General features: G+C 36.8%; 1 protein-coding gene across 1 annotated transcript; it reads right to left on the reverse strand.

Annotated features, from left to right (window-relative positions):
* Nucleotides 1-260: 260 nt before the first annotated feature.
* slc33a2 (solute carrier family 33 member 2) lies at nt 261-19,030 on the reverse strand. Its single transcript, XM_088912117.1, has 5 exons — nt 17,515-19,030; nt 13,088-13,235; nt 4,429-4,532; nt 1,917-2,026; nt 261-687 (listed from the first exon to the last, which is right to left on the reverse strand). The coding sequence occupies exons 1-5, from the start codon at nt 18,227-18,229 to the stop codon at nt 514-516; spliced, it is 1,251 nt and encodes a 416-aa protein (XP_088768243.1). The 5' UTR covers nt 18,230-19,030; the 3' UTR covers nt 261-513.
* Between the last annotated feature and the right edge of the window lie 733 nt (nt 19,031-19,763).

Below are 19,763 nucleotides of genomic sequence, written 5' to 3' on the forward strand. Positions count from 1 at the left end.
TCCCCAATAACAACTTCCAAATTACCACTAATGTTCAGGCACAATGAAATTTGCTGGTTAGTCTAATTGCAACCAAAAACTTTATCTTTTAAGGTTGAGTAGACACCTGCAGTCAGAAAAAAACCTTACCCTTAAACTTACTGTACATACCCTTAGATCATACATGGTTAAAGTCATTTTCAGGAATTGTTCTTATGTAAAGAAGTACAACAATGTCACATTTTGCAAGCACAAAAACTGTGAGAGCAGTTAAAACACTGTCTAATCAGAATCCTATTTTATTTTCTGCGCAAGTCTCCACTTTTTGTACGTGTTTGCTAAATAACAGGTACAAGACAGTTAATTCAAAGCAATTATATTATTGTAGATTGTAAAACAACTGATTTAAAAATAAAGCATTTAACTCAGTGATATACAGGTTTTACATCCTTGAAAGAAAGTGGAAGCCTTATTGTGCTATTGACAAGCCTCAGAAAACAACAGGATACATTAACATTCTGATTGGGTGTTCGGTCAGCTTCCACTAACTGGTGCTTTAAAGACATGCACTACAGCTGCTGCAGAGAGAATCAGAAACAGAAAGAAACTGGCTGGGAAGCCAATCCAGTCCACCACCCAGCCGACAAGGGCACTGAATGTGAGCTTTCCCATTACCTCCAAGGTTGCCAGGAAACTGTAGTGTGTAGCCTGAAAAGAGAAACATATTATATGCATTAGTTAATGGATATATTTTACTGTACATACGTGTCAACTGAACATTCAAAGTGGAGTGAGACACAAGAGGCTGGGAGACCGTTAATAATAAGTATGACTCAAGCTTATTAGTATATTATTCTCCTCAATAAATCTTTACTAGCATGTGCTAATACTTCATCTTAACGTCTTCACTTAAGAGATATACTTTGACATATAATTGCCAGTGAATTAGGCTTTTGATTCTTCACTCTTAAAAAGCTTGGCAGACTATTATTCAATTGTTTGTATCTCTATTATTATTTTAAAACTCTACAATACCATTACGCTATTATGACTGCAATCCATGAACAACCAAATAAAAAATCAATATGGACAAAAATAAATGTTATAAAACTTAAGTCTGTCACATGGAACCTACTTCATAAAATAATATATAGTTTATATATACAGAATTCATTCCTGTTATACCCAGGATCATCTTTTAATACATTTGTTTGCCTTTCAAGATCCAACATTTACCAGACAGATGGAAAATGTATAAATGTACAATCCCTGTCATTGAGTGTGGTGAAAACTCAATGACACTTAGCTGTTTTAACATACTAAGATGTGAGAACCAAAACTATAACCTGGTTAAGCTGTATTTCAGTTTCTGACTGAGCTTTAGTAGCTTTAGAGCTACGATGTAGAAACAGTTATATCCCACATCTTAAAAGGAAACCTGACATCCTATGAAATTCTAATAAGTTAACCGAGTTTCAAAGTGAAAAGCACATCTATGCAGATAAATAAAACATGCAAAAAATCTCATAATATGCAGCTTTTACTGATACACTACTGTATAAATACTGAAGTTGAGGTTTCTTTTTACCAGTATCTTACTACTCTCAATGCTGAAACTTGCAGGACTGATCTGAATTACAAAGAAAAATTAAAATCACTGACTTAAATGTTAAAAGTGGTGCAAAAAAGCAGCAAAAACTGGTCTGTTTTCTTATTCTGAGGAGTTAGTTCTATTCATCATTAACCTGATCATACAAACAAGGTTGAAACTGTGTTTCACTTCATTTAACCTGCAACAACATCTCAACTCTCCTTACCAATCTGGTGTCATTTGGATGGGTCTTTTCCAGGACAAAAACACAAACCCTTATTGCAGGAATAAGGAAAGAAGAATGTGAAATATAAAAGGGTTTACAGATTTCTTTTTTTCCTCTGACCTGTATTCTTTGATCAGCTTTCTGTGTGCAGTACATCATGATACTGAATGTGACAGTGGTTATAAGTCCCCCAAGAAAATGCTGCATGCATAGGCTCAATATGGCAGCACCTGATGAAGAAATAAAGCAGAAACTTGAACCTCATTCCACACTGTATCATTTGGTAACTTTTTAAGATGGTAGATAAGGCACTGGGACACAAGGAGGCAATAACAATTTTCAAATTCTTTCCTTCATATTACACAGGATAAATTGGGTTTTCTTTGGTGACTATGCATCTCTTCTGCCCTCAGTCTACTCCTGTACAATGAACTTGGAGAACTCTTGGTGGTCAGAAATCACAAGTAATAAGTTCAACCTTCTTCGGAAAGCATATTTTAAAAGAGACTCATATGCTTAGAAAACATTCAGAGCTGTGCCTTAGAATGTGGAGAAGTATGTATATAAAATGGTGTTTTCATAAAGAAGTTCAGGAGGAGGTGACATTTTAATCTTGCATTTCCGCTCTCTTACACACAAACCTCTCGCCTGCTGAGCCCGTTTTGTGCACATCATGTCTCATATCTCTCCCGCCACCCCGTCTTCACCGCTGCAGTAGTCTCTCAGCTTTATTCTTTGTAATTGATCGGAAGGAGGGTTTGTCAGCCACAGCTTAATGGTCATGCTGCAATTTTCTTGGCCAAGAGAGTAAATGCTAAATATTAAATATGCTGTCCTTATAAATGTCCTTGTCTTGTAGCAGTAATTAGAATTTGACCAAACCTTAGCATTTTCATGTTTTATTGCTTTACAGCTTTCAAGCTGTGCATCTCTAAAGGATGTGGTTGGCTCTCTTCTGCAGCTGTTGGCCAGGCATTCACTTCTCCAGATCCTTCCACATACATTTATTATACTGGCTGTTCCTAACCATTCACTTTCTCATACTGCTTTCTAGCACACCTTCATGTAATTCAGAAGGCGATACCTGTAGTTTTGACTATCTTGATCTTTACTTCCAAGTTGCTCTGAACAGCACACAAAAGCTTTCTGTATGTTCAGTGATTATTACGGTTAATCTAGCTGTCATTTTGAGACAGTTATTCAATTATAATTTTCCAAATTATACATTTTCAATCTTCTTTTTAATTCTTTGAATAGCTTATTTTACTGGTTTGACACATGGAAAATGCGTAACAATATTTGGGTTATGCACTTCAAGAGTGAAACAACTGATCTGAGTTTGAGGTCCAAATTCACAGTAATAAGAGATAATGAAGAAGCATAAGAAAGTGTGTTTTACAGTATTACTTGGCCACAGCATTACAGGCAGCAGCTAGACATCTTGTCTTTATCCAGTATGTGACTTCAGCTTCAAGCTTCTTTAGATTGTGTGTGGACTCTCCTAATCCACACCAGGCAGACCTCAGGCAGTCCACTGAGGTTTGGATGTGCTGATAGAAAAGGGGTAAAGAGGGCCCCTGAGTGAACTTGTGAACGTATTCAGAACAAAGACAAAGAGTTATGGTATAGTTTATGGTATAGACGTCTGTAGTTTGAGCCTACGTTACATCATTAGCCACTTGTGACCAGGAATCCCCAAGCAGCAGCACAGTTTGTTGCACACAAGGCTGCAATTTGTATGGGGGAGGTGACTTGAGCTGACCAGGCAATCCTTGACCTTCCTTGCAGAGAGGTGACGCTTCTGATTTACCAGGAGACTTTGAGCTTAAAACTGTGCCCAAATCGAAGAGCCTGCAGAATGGCATTTCCAACATGGCAGCACAAGCGGAGCAGATGTTATCGTATTAACAGGAGTAATGACAGAACTTCACGTGCACTAAGTGCCTGACAAAGGATGCTATTCAGTGGGCTTCCTAAAAGAAGCGGCACATGTAGCACTACCCTGCCGGGGCTGAACCACTGCCTTGTTAGAAGGTCTGTACAGGTAGTTAAATTGAGCAGATCCTTGTGAGTCATAGCGGCATGAATGCTCCAACAGCATGAACTCTGCTGTTGGCAGTGTAAGACTAATACTATAAAAATGTATTATCACTCTAAGACATCACACATTTTAAAGAAAAGTGAATACAGAGCTAATGAACGATTGCCAACCTGAAGAGGGGTGCAGATTTAAAAATAACTATTATAGAAACTATCAATATCCAGATATCCAGTGTACATAAAATGCATTGGTCAGAATCTACTTTTGAGACAAAACAAAAATTCTATATTGTCACAGGTATACTATAAATCTTGACAGGACCATAACGACAGGATTATATTATGTATGAAAGATAAACAAACTATTCACAAATAAATAATTATACAATATAAAAATATTGTTAGAAAAGTGATAATGCCGACTTTTCCTTTTCTTTTGGTGATGTTAATCCCAACAGTATAATATTTTAAATTAATTCAAAAATTCAAATGAAAGAAAACAGCAGGAGCCTCAGTAAAGTTTTTTTTTTTCAAAAATCTTAATCTTATGTCTTTTACAGACTACAAATACGTTTTTCAGGTGTACTCCTACCTTTCATGAGTAATGAACTTCTGGTGAATGCAAACACTAAAAATGTCTGAAAAGCCAAGCCGCCCAGTCTAAAGATGAAGGCAGATGTCATCACAGAAATTGGTCTGCAAGAAAAAAAAACACAATACAGCTTGTGAGCGCTGTATTACAAATTGTTTGCGTACCCCCACTTTGAGGTTCTTAAGTACTTTCCTGACAGACAACACTTGCAAACTTATACATATGTTTAAAAACTCAGACAATTCTAAAAATGTAAAAGGGACGCTAGTAATAAAAAATAAGCAATAGAGTTAATATTGCATCTAAATATAGGATGTCTAACATTGCTGTCAAAGTCTATTATATACTTATTTATTTATTTTATTCTTTCCATGCCTGACTCTCTACTGTAAATGTGTAGCAGTTAATAAAGAGCTTCTATACGGTGTCCTGTTTTTCTGGGAGGACTGTTATGGATAGCATTGAGTAAATATGCGGCTACGTGCACATTAAATAAAGATTTATCCGTCTTTAAAGGTTCCCCAAAGCATTTTCTCTTGACTGTTTAAGTCCTTTAATGAACTCAAATGGCTTATCTGCCCATCTTGGCAACAAGCCCCAGCAGTTCAGGCAAACCATAAGATCTCCCAGCATCACTCTAGCTAATTGAGTCCTTGGAAGAAGTTAAAGTACAGTATCCCCGGTGGGATGTGTTTGCAAGAAATCAATATCCCAACAAGATCTTCATGACAGCCTGATTAAGAGCAAAGTAATTAATAGCCATCAAATGTTTTATTAACAATTTGCCATTCTGCCACTCAATATCGCTGAAACACTATCAACAAAACAAAAACAACTTGAAACTTCAGTCTTATGAGTTTTTAGCTTTTAATTGCCACTCTTACATTCTGTACAAATGTATACTATGTAAAAGCATCACGGGCAGAATATTCAAAATTTCTTGAATTATAAAATAAAACATCTCTGCTTCATGCACGTGAAGCTGTAGTAAATGCCTATAGTATAAAACACTTCAGTAGTGAATAAATTTGAAATAAAAACAATTTGTTAAAGTTTTCTAACCAAAAAGTAAATACATTTTGAATCAATATTATAAGTAAATCATCCAACGTCAGTGCTGTTTCACTTTTTTTAACTTTGCCTCTGCTCATTTACACAAGGTAAATCAAAGTTTATGTTATTACATACTGCACATGCATTAATCGTATTAAATCAATTGTTGAACTTGTGTAGAGAGGCTACATGATGAAGTTTACATAATGCAGATTTTACGGCATTGAAATCTATTACAGTTAGCTTATATAATTGGAACTAAACTAGTGGATCATCACCAGTTTAGCAATAGCTTTCAACACTTACCATCTCTAAATTAATGTATATTAAGATCTAGATTCAGCCACATTCATTTCTAACATCAAAGAGGAGGAGAAGGGAATACTGTAGAAGTGGGAAAAGAAATGTGAAATTCAGAAAGATTTAGCTGACTAAGCTGAAAGGGCAAATACCTGTCAGATAACATTTAATATCCTTCAAAATTGCATGTAGGTAACTAACATCTAGATAAAATAAAGTAAATACAACACAACTATAAGATGGGGAACAATGAGCTTAAAGAAGTTGCTTAAGAAACAGACTGTTTACATGTATATTGACACTTCATTTAAAATCTTCTAGACCACTGTTTCCCAGTCCTCGTCCTGGACTACCCCTGTGTCTTCTGATTTTCATTCCAACTGAGATCTTAATTAGTTTTATTGAACCCCTAATTGAACCAACTGATTGTGATTGATTTTAACCTTTTCTGCACTCAGGAACTAGCCTCATATGTAGTCTCATTTATGTGTCATTTTCAAGAAATATTGTAAGCAGAACTCTGTTTCAAAACTGTGGTGTAAAATCATTGCTTCCCAAAGAACCGAAAAACATTTATTGTTTACCAATTAATAATGTGAAGGCACAGATGGAAATGACACTGTCAGACATTCTCATTATAAGCATTCTCACTGCTGAATGGGCCCCTTGTTTTAAATTCAACCAAGTCACCGACACAATATACCTTAGTGAAAGATTTAGAAAATACAAGCAAACAGCTCCATTTAAGAGCTCAATGAACCAAACTAGTAAACTTGGAATAAAAGCCAGAAAAACCACAAAAAGTACTCCAGGACCAGTTTTGGGAAACACTGTTCAAGAATGTGAAAGAAAAAAGGCAAAAAGAATGCTATCTCATATATAGTTTAATAGTGTAAAATTAAAATCAAGGGTGGTTGTGTAAAAATGTATAATGCAATATTTAGACCTAATTAAGAATATTGTGTATGTTTTTTCCACAATGTTACAAAAAGATATTGCTTCCTCTGGAATGAGTCCAAGGAAGAGAGACCAGTTATGTTCCTGGGCTCAAACAAAGAACTGAAACTTTCTAGTCTTGATAAAAGAAGACTATAATGGAACCTGGTTCAAGGATTGTATTCCTCAAAGGAAACAAAAAATTCAACTTAATTTGTGTCTTCACAATCAGCAGTGAAAATGATACAAGTGAAAACTACAGGGAAGTGTATATAAAACTGAGAGGACAAGACACTTCTATTCACAAAAGGCTGTGGGAGTCTGGAATAAGCTGCCCAGACGTGTTGTCAGAGCCGATACCCTGGCTTCTTTCAAAACAATGACTGGTTGAGATGCCCAGATCACTTAGCTACTAACAATCAAAGAATGTTGATGGGCTGAGTGGCCTTGACTAATTTGTAACTTCTCTCAAGCCTTGAGTCAAGGTCTTTTATAACACCTAATTAAAGTGGAACAATAAATTAAGTGGAAGATATAACTGGAATTATAATTACACTTCTTTAAAGAAAAGCTGTGTGATGGCTAAAAGTTGCTCTTTCAGAAACAAACTACTAGGCCAACACGCCGGCCTGGAAAGATTGCTCAAATTTGTAATTACAGAACCTCCACATTATAGCATCCATGCAAAAGAAGCATGAGGTAATACACTCATCAGTAAGGTAGTTTCACAAATTTCCATCACTTTCAATTCCTCCTTCAAAAAGGTGCAGTGAAGGTCAATCTACGAGCAATAGTCTACGTGGGACATAGGTCTTGCAAACAAATGTACTCAAGTTTGCTAATGCAAGCCCTGCTGCAGAAGACTGCCCAATCCAAGACAACCATGTCCCTGATGGTTTTAGAGGCGTCTTTCAATTGAAACCTGGCTCAGGCCTGAAAACATAGCTGATCTGATTTCTTGTCTATTTGATTAGATCAACTAAGTCAGTGGTTCTCAAACTTTTTGGACCAAGTACCACCCCTGATCAAACCAAAGCACCCAAGTACCACCTACAAGTCACCTTCTCATAGGAACAGAAAATCTCAATGGCCAACATGAGCTCGCACACACACACACATATATAAAAATAGCACTGAGCATTTACCAATTTTGTGAGAGGGGTGAGCCTCTTTAGTCAAGCAAAGCCTTGCAATGCAGATCTGGCTCAGCATCCATTTTGCTGCGGCTTTTTCTTCATAGCAGTGATCTTGTCAGACACAGAGTCCCTGCAGTCCCATATTCAGCTCAAATGTGAGAATATATCAGCCAGGTAGGGTAATTTTACCAGCCACACTGGACATCAAATAGACTTGCCAAGGGAGACTACTGCTCATTCAAAAACATCTGTACCCCGTGGGCTCTTTGCCCCTTGATAACCATCTCATTTCAGTATGTAGCACAAGCTACACATGTTCACTGCCCATTTCATTACAAAACACACTGAACCGACGTTAATTCATTGGTCGAGCCTTGATACAATTCACAACTTTGACAGCAGTCTAACAGATTTTAAATCCTCAGGTATTTGCTTGACTGCCAAGACCTCACGGTGGATGCTGCAGTGTGTCCACTTCATATCTGGAGCAACCTCTCTAATTCGTGCAACTACACCGATGTGTCATCTTGTCATCGCTCTATCACCGTCTGTACAAACTCCGAAGCATTTTTTCCAGTCGATGCCATTCTCTTTGATAAATTCATTCAGAAGCTGAAATCTGTGCTCTCCTGTAGTTCCTGTTGGTAGTGGCTTACAGAACAGAAAAATCAGTACTCCTGGCGTCTACTCCTTTCAGCCATGACATGATACTTGATTTTTGCAAGGCATTCAATTGTTCTGTTGGCGAATGTGGCGCTGTTGGAGAAATTTTTCCCCATTTCCCCTTAAAATACACACAGGAGTCCACAGGAGTACCGTGCGCTGTATCGTCATAGCTAAGTGCGTAGGCTGCGTATTTGACACAAACTCATTTTATTAAAATAGAAAACATGAAAACCCGTCCCAATTTTTCAGTGCACACAACAAAGTTCCAGGGTCATCTGACATACCACCTGAGGGCGCTCCACATACCACTAGTGGTACGCGTAGCACAATTTGAGAACCACGGAACTAAGTCATTATGGTTTGAGATGGAACAAAAATCAGAAACAAATGTGGTTCTCAAGGACACTGCTTCAACCCACAGTTGGTTTAAACACATCTCCACCATACTTATAGCTGCATAGTGTATAACTTTGCATCAATTCATGGGTTTTAATTATTTGATGCTATGTATCATTTTAAACTACTTGCGAAACTCCCCAAATCCTCCCCTTGATCCTGTTAAACAACAATGAATCAATTTCTACTTTTTTTCAATGACTGGAGGTTTCTGGATGTCTGAACCTTATTATATAAATGAAAATTAATACATCATCATTGTAATACAACCAAGTTCCTGTCTCTTTGCTTGTCTTTTTACACATTTTAGCTTTTATTTGATCAATAAAGAGGAAGAATTCAGTTGAAAAAGTCTTTAGAGCATATCACGTGTAAGAGTGAGATAAGATTTACACTATTGGGTTACAGATGAAGATCAGTGTATGAGAGGTCAGTTTTTGGCTGGTCAGGCATTTCAGATTGTGCTGGATAACTGTCCAAGTTAGCTTTTAACAGCGTGAAACTGAAGCAAAGAGGGGAATGAATAGGAAATTCAATCCCAGACACAAGGAAGTTAGGGTGAATGCACATGGTGTCAGGTAAATGTTACGATGCGTGTGAAATTTTACATTCCTGCTTTTTAGTCCTTTAAAAATAACAGTGCATTCTCTCTTTTTAAAGGTTATGTGCAGTAAGTAAGCTGTAAAGTATCATTTTACAAAGAACACAAACCATAGCAGGATCCCTTTTAATTCTGCAAATATTACACCTGAAAGAGAATATGACTAAATGAAAAAACTGCTAAGTAATTCTCTGTATCTTGTTGAGCCTGTACATGCCAAAAATAAAATAAATAATAGGGTAGAGAGTAAAAGGAAATCAAGATATAATGGAGGTTATACACATAAAACCTACTGTCAGTGTTACTATTGTTGCACCAGAACAGATACCTTTTCCCTCATTTGCATTTCCTGAAAGTGATTCATAAAATTATGATAAATGCCTTTTTGAAAAAAAACACATATTCATAAGAATGGTTAAAAACTAGTTCATTCAAACCTACAGTATTTGGTAGTTAGTGACTAATTGAACCAAGGATCCTATCTAGTCATTTCTTGAAAGAAGCCAAGGTAGAACAAAAGAAAGAAGCCACATTCACCAATATGGGAGGCTTGTTCCATGCTCCCACAACCCTAGGGGTAAAGAAGCTGCTCGAGACATGATTTTACTTCCAAGTTTTTTTTTTTACTTGTTTCCACAGTTCTATGTTTTAAATGTTTATTCTGATGAGCTCCACTGAATAAACTTTGGAAATGCCATTGAGGATTTTGAATATTCCAGTCAGATCTATTCATAGTCTTCTATGTTCAAGACTTAAAAGCTCAGATCGTTCTGTCTGTAGGACATGGGAGGTATCTGGTTGATCTTCTCTAGATGGATTCCAGAGTAGTAATGTCTTTTCTATAATCTGATGACCAACATTTAGCACAATGTACTAATTGATGCCTTACTTGTGCAGGACTATTACTTAGTACAGAAATGTATCAAATCTGGGAATAATTTACAAATGATATGTTTGGTGAGTGTTTTTAATGCCATTTTCACCTGCACATTAAAAATAGTGCCTTTTTCTTTTAAGAATATGCTAGAATATCAATCTGCAGTAGTCGCTCACATGTAAATAAACTGAATGGGCAGAAGGGTACAGATGCACACTAAATCCTGCATCTCATCTGTACAGGTCCAGCAGTGTAGGCTTGAATATGTAGCTCTTGACAGAACTTGCTACTCTAGGCTACAGTAAGATCACATGGCGTCTGTTTGTAAATGTCCAGCTGGAGCTGGAAGAGCATGTATAGGACAGAATGGTTAGAGACGCTTAGCTAGCAAAGAGAGACAAATACTTGTAGGCGTGTGTTCAATTACATCTTTGCTTAAATATTTTAGTTTACAAAAATGCAGTGTATTTATGACGTTCTTTTATTTCGAAACATCAATTCAAATCATTTTTGAAGGACGAATGATTGACACAGTCTATTATTAATCTTCTTCAAACAAATCCCTGGACATACAGTATCTTGGCATTCGACAACAACCTTTTCTCAGAACGTTTTAATTTTTTTACAGCAATAAAAGTTGCACACACTCAAGGTATTCTGTCATATGAATTGAACAGACTTTTCCTGTTTTCGTGATGGTTACAATATTTTTTTTCCATTACTCTGTCATGGACATCCAATAACATCATAGACTTAAGTGACTAAGGAGGTCAGTGTATTAGTTTGAAAGAACTAAAATATGACAGTACAACAAATGCTGAGCCTGCTATGTTACTTTAAGGATTTAAGACTTGAAGATGAATATAAAACAATGCTCCTTGTATTGTACATATCCACTTATTGTCCATAAGAATATTCAGAAACAAAACGAGGCCATGGTTTCCAACAATTGTATACAAGAATCCATATTGATATAGTACATCATAAGATCATTTGCAAGTGATGGTACATAATCACATTATTCTAAAATCTCACACATTAACAGGAAGTCTAGATCAGAAGAAAAATAAGTAATGAAGGTAAAATTTTGAAACCATGAGATCTGATGCTTGTAAAATAGCTAATACAAATGTGTTTGAAGCACAGTGTTCCTCCTTGGTCAGCATCATGGGTAGCTTTTTATTAAATCCTATATAATAAAATTTCAGGTATCTGCCAAAATAAAGGAAACACTTGAGTAAATAAGGGACACAAAGTATATTACAAACTGGTATATAGAGTAAATTAAGCGATTAACCATGATGCTTAGGATCATGAACAAAAATACTGATCACGCCCAGTTATCCCTTATTTAGGCTACCATGGCTAGAAAAAGAGATCTCGGTGACTTTAAGAGAAGGGTGGTTGTTGGGGCACATTAGGGAGGAGCTTCAGTGACAAAAACTGCTCAACTTTCTGATGTTTCACGAGGAACAGTGGGTAAGGTGATGTTGGCATAAAAGTCTGAGTGAAAGACATCATCACCTAGGGGAAACTGCGGAGGGGAACGCATACTCAACAGTGGTGTCCATGCATTGGTTCGAGATGCTGCCAAAGCCTGGCAAAGAGATGAGCAACTGTGAACCAGCTGACTATGTCGTGTCAATCTAAGGTAAGAGCAGGCAGTTTCATCAAGTTCAATCCATTGAGAAGTTCACAGAGAGGGATTGGGTTGCAGTGCAACCCCCCCAATTACACTTTTGCGAGTAAAGTGATCTACTGAGCAGTGGAAAATGTTATATGGTCACCCTGTTCTCAACAAGTGTAGCCAAAAGAACCCTACAGGCTCGAGTGCTTGTTTCTCCACAGTGAAGGCTTGTGCGCATTTTCCTGGCATGGTTTAGGTCCACTCAACTGTTTAGAGGGCAGGGTATATGCCTATAAATACAAAGCCATTCTGAGTGATCATGTTCACCCCATGCTAATGCTAACGGGAGTGGAATCTTCCAGGATAACAATGTCGTCATCCACAGGGAACAAGTGTTCACCAAATGGCTTGATGAGCATGAAAACAATGTAAACCCTCCCAATCACCAGATCTCAACATAGTTGAACACTTCTAGGAGATTGTAGAGCGGTGCCTGAGACCGAATTTTCTACCACCATCAACACAACAACCAAATGCTGGAATTTGTCATGGAAGAAGTGCTTCACCCCACCAACAGAGTTACAGACACTTGTAGAATCTATGCCAAGGTGCACTGAAGCTGTTCTGGCAGCTCATGGTGGCCCAATGTATGTTTGTTTTTCCTTTACACTGGCATTTATTTCTAGCTTTTATGGTGAAATGATGTCTTGTCCTTATAATATTGTTTAGTTACAATGATAAGATAGCTAGTTAGTTTACAAGCAACAACATGCCTGGGTACCTTGTTCCATACTCTCACAACCAAATGCATTAAGAAGCACCTCCTGTTCTTTCTATCTAAATAAATACATATTGTAAATAAACATTCTATTTTCTGCTCCACTATCAGTAAGGTTATCTTCTAATAAAACAGGTGAAAATGAATTGCTATGTACAGCATGTAATGCATGCATTGCTGGATCTAATATGGAGTTAAAATATATTATTGAAAAGGGAATTAATTTTAAAAATAGCACATCTCTGAGATGGTAAACTACACTTTTGCATAGTCGGAAGTAAAACATTACCTGTATTTTGACATTAGCAGTCCACCAATAGAGGAGCCCAGGATAGAAAACCCCATTGCCACCATCCCATTCCAGATACCCAGCTCCCGAGCAGACATGTGACTGTCCAGCAGGAACAGAGGAAACATGCTCATAGCACCTTGTTCACCTATAGAGCACAACATCCAGACATTTAATCAAATCACAAGACTGTACTCAGTATTTACCTTGTGAATAATACCAAAAAGTCATATAAAAAAACTACACACTAAAAACAGTTTCACTTTTTCCACAGACTAGAGTAGAATGGACAAAGGCATACAGTAACTGCATTCTTGCATTGAAGTATTCTACTTTTATTGGGGGAAAAAACAGATTTTTGTGTCTGAGAAATGATTATTTTCCTGTTTTTTTCCAAAAATGAACACTCTCAAAGTATATTCCCAAAGACATACATTTGTCATCTTTTAGATTATGTCCTACACTGGACATTTGGGCTACTTTTAATCTGTACGACTTCATGAGCTTTACTTGCTTTACTTGTGTACAAGGTCACAAACACGTAGAAACAAAGACAAAAGCAGGCAGCTTAAACCTAGCAAACAGGCATTTAAGTGTGAGTCTTACCAATCCTCTTGCTTGCTTGGAGGTTAAAGGTTATGAGATTTTTCTCTCATTTTTTTATGAGAGAAAAAAATATAGTCGGCTGTATCAGTCCCTCAAATTCCCCTAAATCACCCCATAAAAAAATGAAGTATTGTCAACCAACTTACTGCATTGTTTCCACCAGTATCTGTGTTCTTTATTATTTTCACCTAAAACAAACTTCATCTGGCATCTCTACCAAACACTTCCTGAACTGATCAAAGATGGAATTTAAAAAGCAGAGACAAATATATAGCAGATAAAAAGACTCTGTGATGGCATTCCCATTGAAACACAAAAGAACACATGTATTAAAAAATGAGGAACATGTTAATTGTTTATGAGTCCCAACACTGTAGCTAATAAAGACATCTACAGAAAGAGGTGTCTGACTATACATATGTACAGTATACATATAATCAAGTCTTATGTTATATTATTGTATGGAAAAAGGTGCAATATATTGAATGTACTGTATTATAATAATATTCCTTTCGGAAGGGTAAGGAACATCTTGCACTACTGGTGTACATATGCTTGCATTAACTAAACCACTGTTAAGTACGTCAACATTTATTAGTTAAATGTAACAGGAAAACGCTACTTCAACTGTTACTGTTGTGAGAAAGACAGGCTCCATACCTCAGGTCAAATGAAAAATATGACAACTGAAACAGTGCAGACAAGAAATTTTCAATGCACCAAAACCGAACCCCAGGGGGAAACATTACTGGAAGGACATTTCTGTTAAACAATAAATTGAATGATGGAACCAACGGTAATCTCTTAAAATAGAATCACGCCGAAAAAGTGATTATATAACATAACAAAAGAAGTGCTAATAATATTCAGAACACTCCATGAACAATCATTGTGCAAAGAGAACATATCCCCTGTCTTTATAGAATAAGCTTATGGTTGATAAATTACATCTTCTCTCAGAATAAAAAGGCACTGCAGGCGGGGGCACTGACGACGATCCGGATTTGAAATTGAGACAGAAACTTAGCCTGATTTGCAGCAGTACTTGAAACAAATTTGTTTTTAAGGAGATTTCAAACAAAACACTGATTATTTTATTCTATAAATACTCTTAGAGCAGCAAATGTCTATGGATGAGTGAGTTTCAGCCGGGTGATTAAGCTACAGTGTAGACTGTGTGTGCGTGTCCGCTCCAGACTCAGGTCAGCAAGGGCACTTCTGTCACAGTATAAAGACCTTAGCTGTGCAGTCTAAGCATGAGCACACTAGAAGGCTCGCTTCATACTTAAATTATAGACTTTGATGTTTACCTAGAAATATACTCACATACACAGATAGATAGATGGTTGTGTGCAAACATTTATATAGGTATAAATATTAGGATTTGTCCCCGCACACGGAAAAACAATACTTTTTAAACAAGTTACCGCATTAATCTTAATACATTCATCATATACTGTATATATAACTGTGCTTTTATGTTCCTTTTATCTAAATTGTTTTTCTATGGTCATTATCATTAAAATCAAGTACAAAAAATTTGAAAAAAAATGCCCACCTTCACAGGTTTCCCAGGATGATCATTGATTTTGATTTTAAATATCCAATAATCTTCATATGAAGGGCAAATAAAGATTAAATATGAGCCAGGTTAGGTTTTTTTCCATGCATTTAAATACTACGTTCATCACGCAGCACAAAGCACAATCACTCAACAGTCAGCATGTGCCTTCTCAGTTCCAGCATTGTGCACTTCATTGTCAAATCAACTATCTCTACAGTATAACAGAAATAAGGTATTAATCTCCCTAAAAAAACATGAACAGTCTTCTACAACCAAGCTCTTCAAGGTTAATTCTCAAAACGTAATTATAATTAAAACAAATATTACTTATGGGCTGTACATAACATATACAAATATGTAAATATTGCTCTGCTTCTGCACTGCATTCAAACCAGTGTAAATACAGAGACTGAATCTTTAGGACCTCAACTTCCTTTCTAGTTTTGGGCGCAAATTCCATACATTTGAAAACACTGGAGCTGCCGCGTGGTGGATATTAATTAATTCATTCACTTAAAATTCCCAGCCGTCCACTTCATCCCCTCTAGAAAATATTTGCTTCTCGCCAGTGACTCCTGCTGTGCAGGAAGGAGAAGCAGCCAAAGGCTCCCTAGTGAGCCGTGCCTTTCCCCAAATACCATCTCGACCACCTGTGCCATTCCCAGCACAGGCTTGCCTGTCCGTGCTTTGGGAATATTTCCCACTTACGCACAAGGGATGTAGGGTCCCTGTGCACAATCCAGACATGGAAGCTGACCAGACATCATTATGGCCTTTCAATGCATGAGGGTCAACGCAGGCGTCCTAACTGGTTAAGCAAGAAGATTACAGTCGGTTGCTGATTTTAATTACACTGCAGGATTGGTGGGGGTGGAGTGAGGTGGGGGGGTGGAGGGGTCAGGGTGATTAATTGAAAGAATTCTTTCTCTATTATTGGGTTATTCATTGCCTGATGATAATCTCTTCTTTAACTCTCTTCTTTATACATATAAATATGTGCACTCAAGCGTGCATCGTCTGCCACAGCAAACAATTCCATCTAGTAAGAATATATCTAGATGTATGCATAGTTACTCATTACCATTTCCACAACATACTCAAAATGAGAGATCATGCCCTGCTCTGAGGCTGCCCAGACAGATTTTTTGTTTTTCAATATGCTGTTTTTATTGTTTTGTCTGCTGTTTTGGCAATTGTGGTGTATTGGACTGCTGTTGCATTCTACTTTCTCTATATCTATAACATATCTACACTGATGCACCAAAAGAAACATGCACTTCTAAATTCCAGTTACCATACAAATATGACAGACACAAAGAAACTGTAATCCTAATTTAATCCCCTTCTGGTGCAAAACTATATTTTAATGTTAATTCATTACCTCAGTATGCTTCAGACTAAGATCTGTAAAGTGTGGGGCTTTATCTATGTTTGCTAAATATAGAGAATGAAAGAGGTTCTTATTGACAAAACAAAAAGGCTCACCTATCCAATTTACTGTGACAAAACTACAGGTTTCATTGGTAAAACCCAGTCCGCAAACCGCTTTCATCCAATTAACTTTCTCCTGGAGCTGCAAACAAATGCTACTAAAATGTCAACAGCTACACCTTGTGGACAATAAATAGAAAAAACACAGAAATTCCAAATACACACAGTATACAGATAGAATTAACGAGGGAGAATGTACAAATAACCAAATCTTCCAAACAGGGGGATTCCTATGTACATTTTTGTAACTATTTTTATCTGAATCGTTCACGTTTTTTTTCCATTTCATAATATACAGTGTTGCTCACTGATCTACAGTGATCTACAGTTTAAACAAAATATTAAGAAACATACTGTCCATGCACAAAATGTCGTACTGCATGTCAGCCCAATTTTGAATAATAGCAAGCTTCTGCAGATTTAAAATATGTACCTAAACATTCTAAAATAGTTCAATGCGTTCAAAAAATCATATTGTTATTGCACAACTCCTACAGTAGGTGATCACTTTGTGTTATTCATTGCATTTACAACAAACCTAATGTCTACCATTGTCTCTTTTATGGGTTTGTGAAGTCTTGTTATTTTCACTGAAAAAGTAATACAAAACAAAACTAAAACAACGCAACATTGGAGCTAATTATTGTATACCAGAATACAATTTTAAATGCTAGTCACACAAACAGCATAGATGTGCATTTCAAAAGTCTAAAGCAGTTATATTACTGTTAAGGTACACTGCAATAGTTCAATACTGTAAACTTACCTAATTTATATATGAGAACGAAAACGAGAGTCCACTGTGTGCCAGGTACAGACAAAAGTTCTTGCAATATCTTCCAGGGATTTAAGGTGTGCTTCTGACTTTTCTCTTCATTGCTTTGATTTATAAAGTTTATGTTAAGCACTGGTGTTTTCCAGGTGTACAGCGCTACAACACAGTATACAATACTCAGCATGACAAAGAGGGAGCTCCATCCAATCACATCCATTACTGTAAGAAGGCCTCCACCTGCAAGCACTGAGCCTATCTTATACCCCACAACCTGCACTGTGTTTCCATAACCCACTTCTTCCTGCCTTAGGAGTCGCACAGCAATGCCATCAACAGCAATGTCCTGAACTGAAGATAAGAAGTTCATTGTCAGCAAGACCAGAGCAACAGCTGCAAAGTCAGTATCTGGAGACAAGAGAGCATTAACTAAACATGTCACTGCCAGTCCAGACATAGTAATCAAGAGCCATTTCTTCTTTGTGCCTAGGTTGTCCACAAAAGGGGCCCAGATTACTTTCAGGATCCAAGGGAAATAGAGAGCTTTGGTCAAACTGATTTTGGTCAATGAAAGTCCTGATGTCCTGAGATAAATAGGTAGTAAAGATGACTGCAGACCATAAGGCATGCCCTGCACAAAGTACAGAAGGGCCAATACAGTGAGTTTGGAATTCATTGTACTCTTTAACTGTATAACTTCATGATGCATTTATTTAATAGGAATTAAATTAAACATTTATGCGCGACATGTTAAAAACAAACCCAGTTGCAATACAGTTCTTAAATTTACAAAAAAAATAAAGAACAATGCGTTCTAACAGTTGTAATAAATGCGTGAAACTAGCAGCTTAGAAGAAGTTATATATTTATAATGGATGAATAAAAATTTGCCTGTATGTTTCCAAGAAGGTAAAGAAAAACGGAAAGCTGCAATCACTTCAGCTGTGCAGTTAAGATAATCATTTTGTCATTATTACCTGCAGCCCGGTGCAACAGCGAAAATGAACCTGCATCGATTTAAGGACTAATGCAAGGGCTATCAATTAATTAATAACGCAATACGTAATATTAAAGTGGTTAAAGGAATGCACTGGACTAATAATACCTTCTACAACGAGATTCATGCTGTAGTACGGTATACCTTTCATTAAAAATATCTGTTGTAAATGCAGCGAACAAGACAGTCTAAACGAAATAAAATCGTTACAGATTCACACTGCGTTAATTCAACGTTATTTTTAATAGCACTGCGACACTGTCTTGGAAGTAGTTCCTTATTAATTTTCTCTTGGAAATGCAGTTAGTGAAAATAAACACTGAAGGCGTAAATATAACCAGACATTAATTTAATTCCTCACACAAAGTAGTAAATAGATTTGGAAACAGCTTCTACGTAACAGAATGAAGCATTTCTAAACTACTGCCTACCACACTAACTACTACTAACACTACACAAAACTGAACCCTCGCATGCGGAAATGTTCGGCGGTTTTAAAATTCAGTACTTCCTATGTGAGGTTAATAAAGGGAGCAGCGAGTGCGGCTGAAAAATAATTATGCGAACAAAACGGCAGCGCCACCATCTGGTCGAAATGTTTGTGTTTGCCACGTGTCTGAAATGCCCTTTTTTGTTTGTTTTAAAGAGATACAAATGAAATAATCCATACACACATTTTCTAAATGCTTCATCCACTTTATGGTCGCGGGGCAGTCGGAGCCTATACCGGCAAGCACTAATGAAGTAATGTGCTCGTAAAAAATGCCTTTGAATCTTTGTCCATATGGAAGTAATTCGGTTTAGTGTAAAGTTCATCCATACAATTAAAAAAAAGACATACAGTACCGGAATCTACACGTTGCGTGTGTTCTCACTTGGTGTATTTTATACTATAGTGTATGTATTATATCGTATTACATGTTGCAATGAAACTTTGTACTTTTAAACGAAAATCTGTATTGAGGTGATGCAATTTTCACATTGGTGATACAGTAATTCATAATTTTATATAGTGTATGAAACACACCCGAAGAAGGCTCCACAGCCAAAACGTTGTGTTTTCTTCTCTTGTTCCATAATTGTATATATTCTGCATTGTAAGTATATTCACTATATACAATGTTGTATTATTTGCATTGTCTAAAATGATATATATATATATCAATCCATTTTCAATAACCGCTCCGGTGATACAGAACCTAACCCGTCACACAGGGGGAGCAAGGATACACCTGTAATGGAGACC

This window comes from Atractosteus spatula, chromosome 3 (genome assembly GCF_055471065.1).
Source record: "Atractosteus spatula isolate fAtrSpa1 chromosome 3, fAtrSpa1.hap1, whole genome shotgun sequence".
NCBI lineage: Eukaryota > Metazoa > Chordata > Actinopteri > Semionotiformes > Lepisosteidae > Atractosteus > Atractosteus spatula.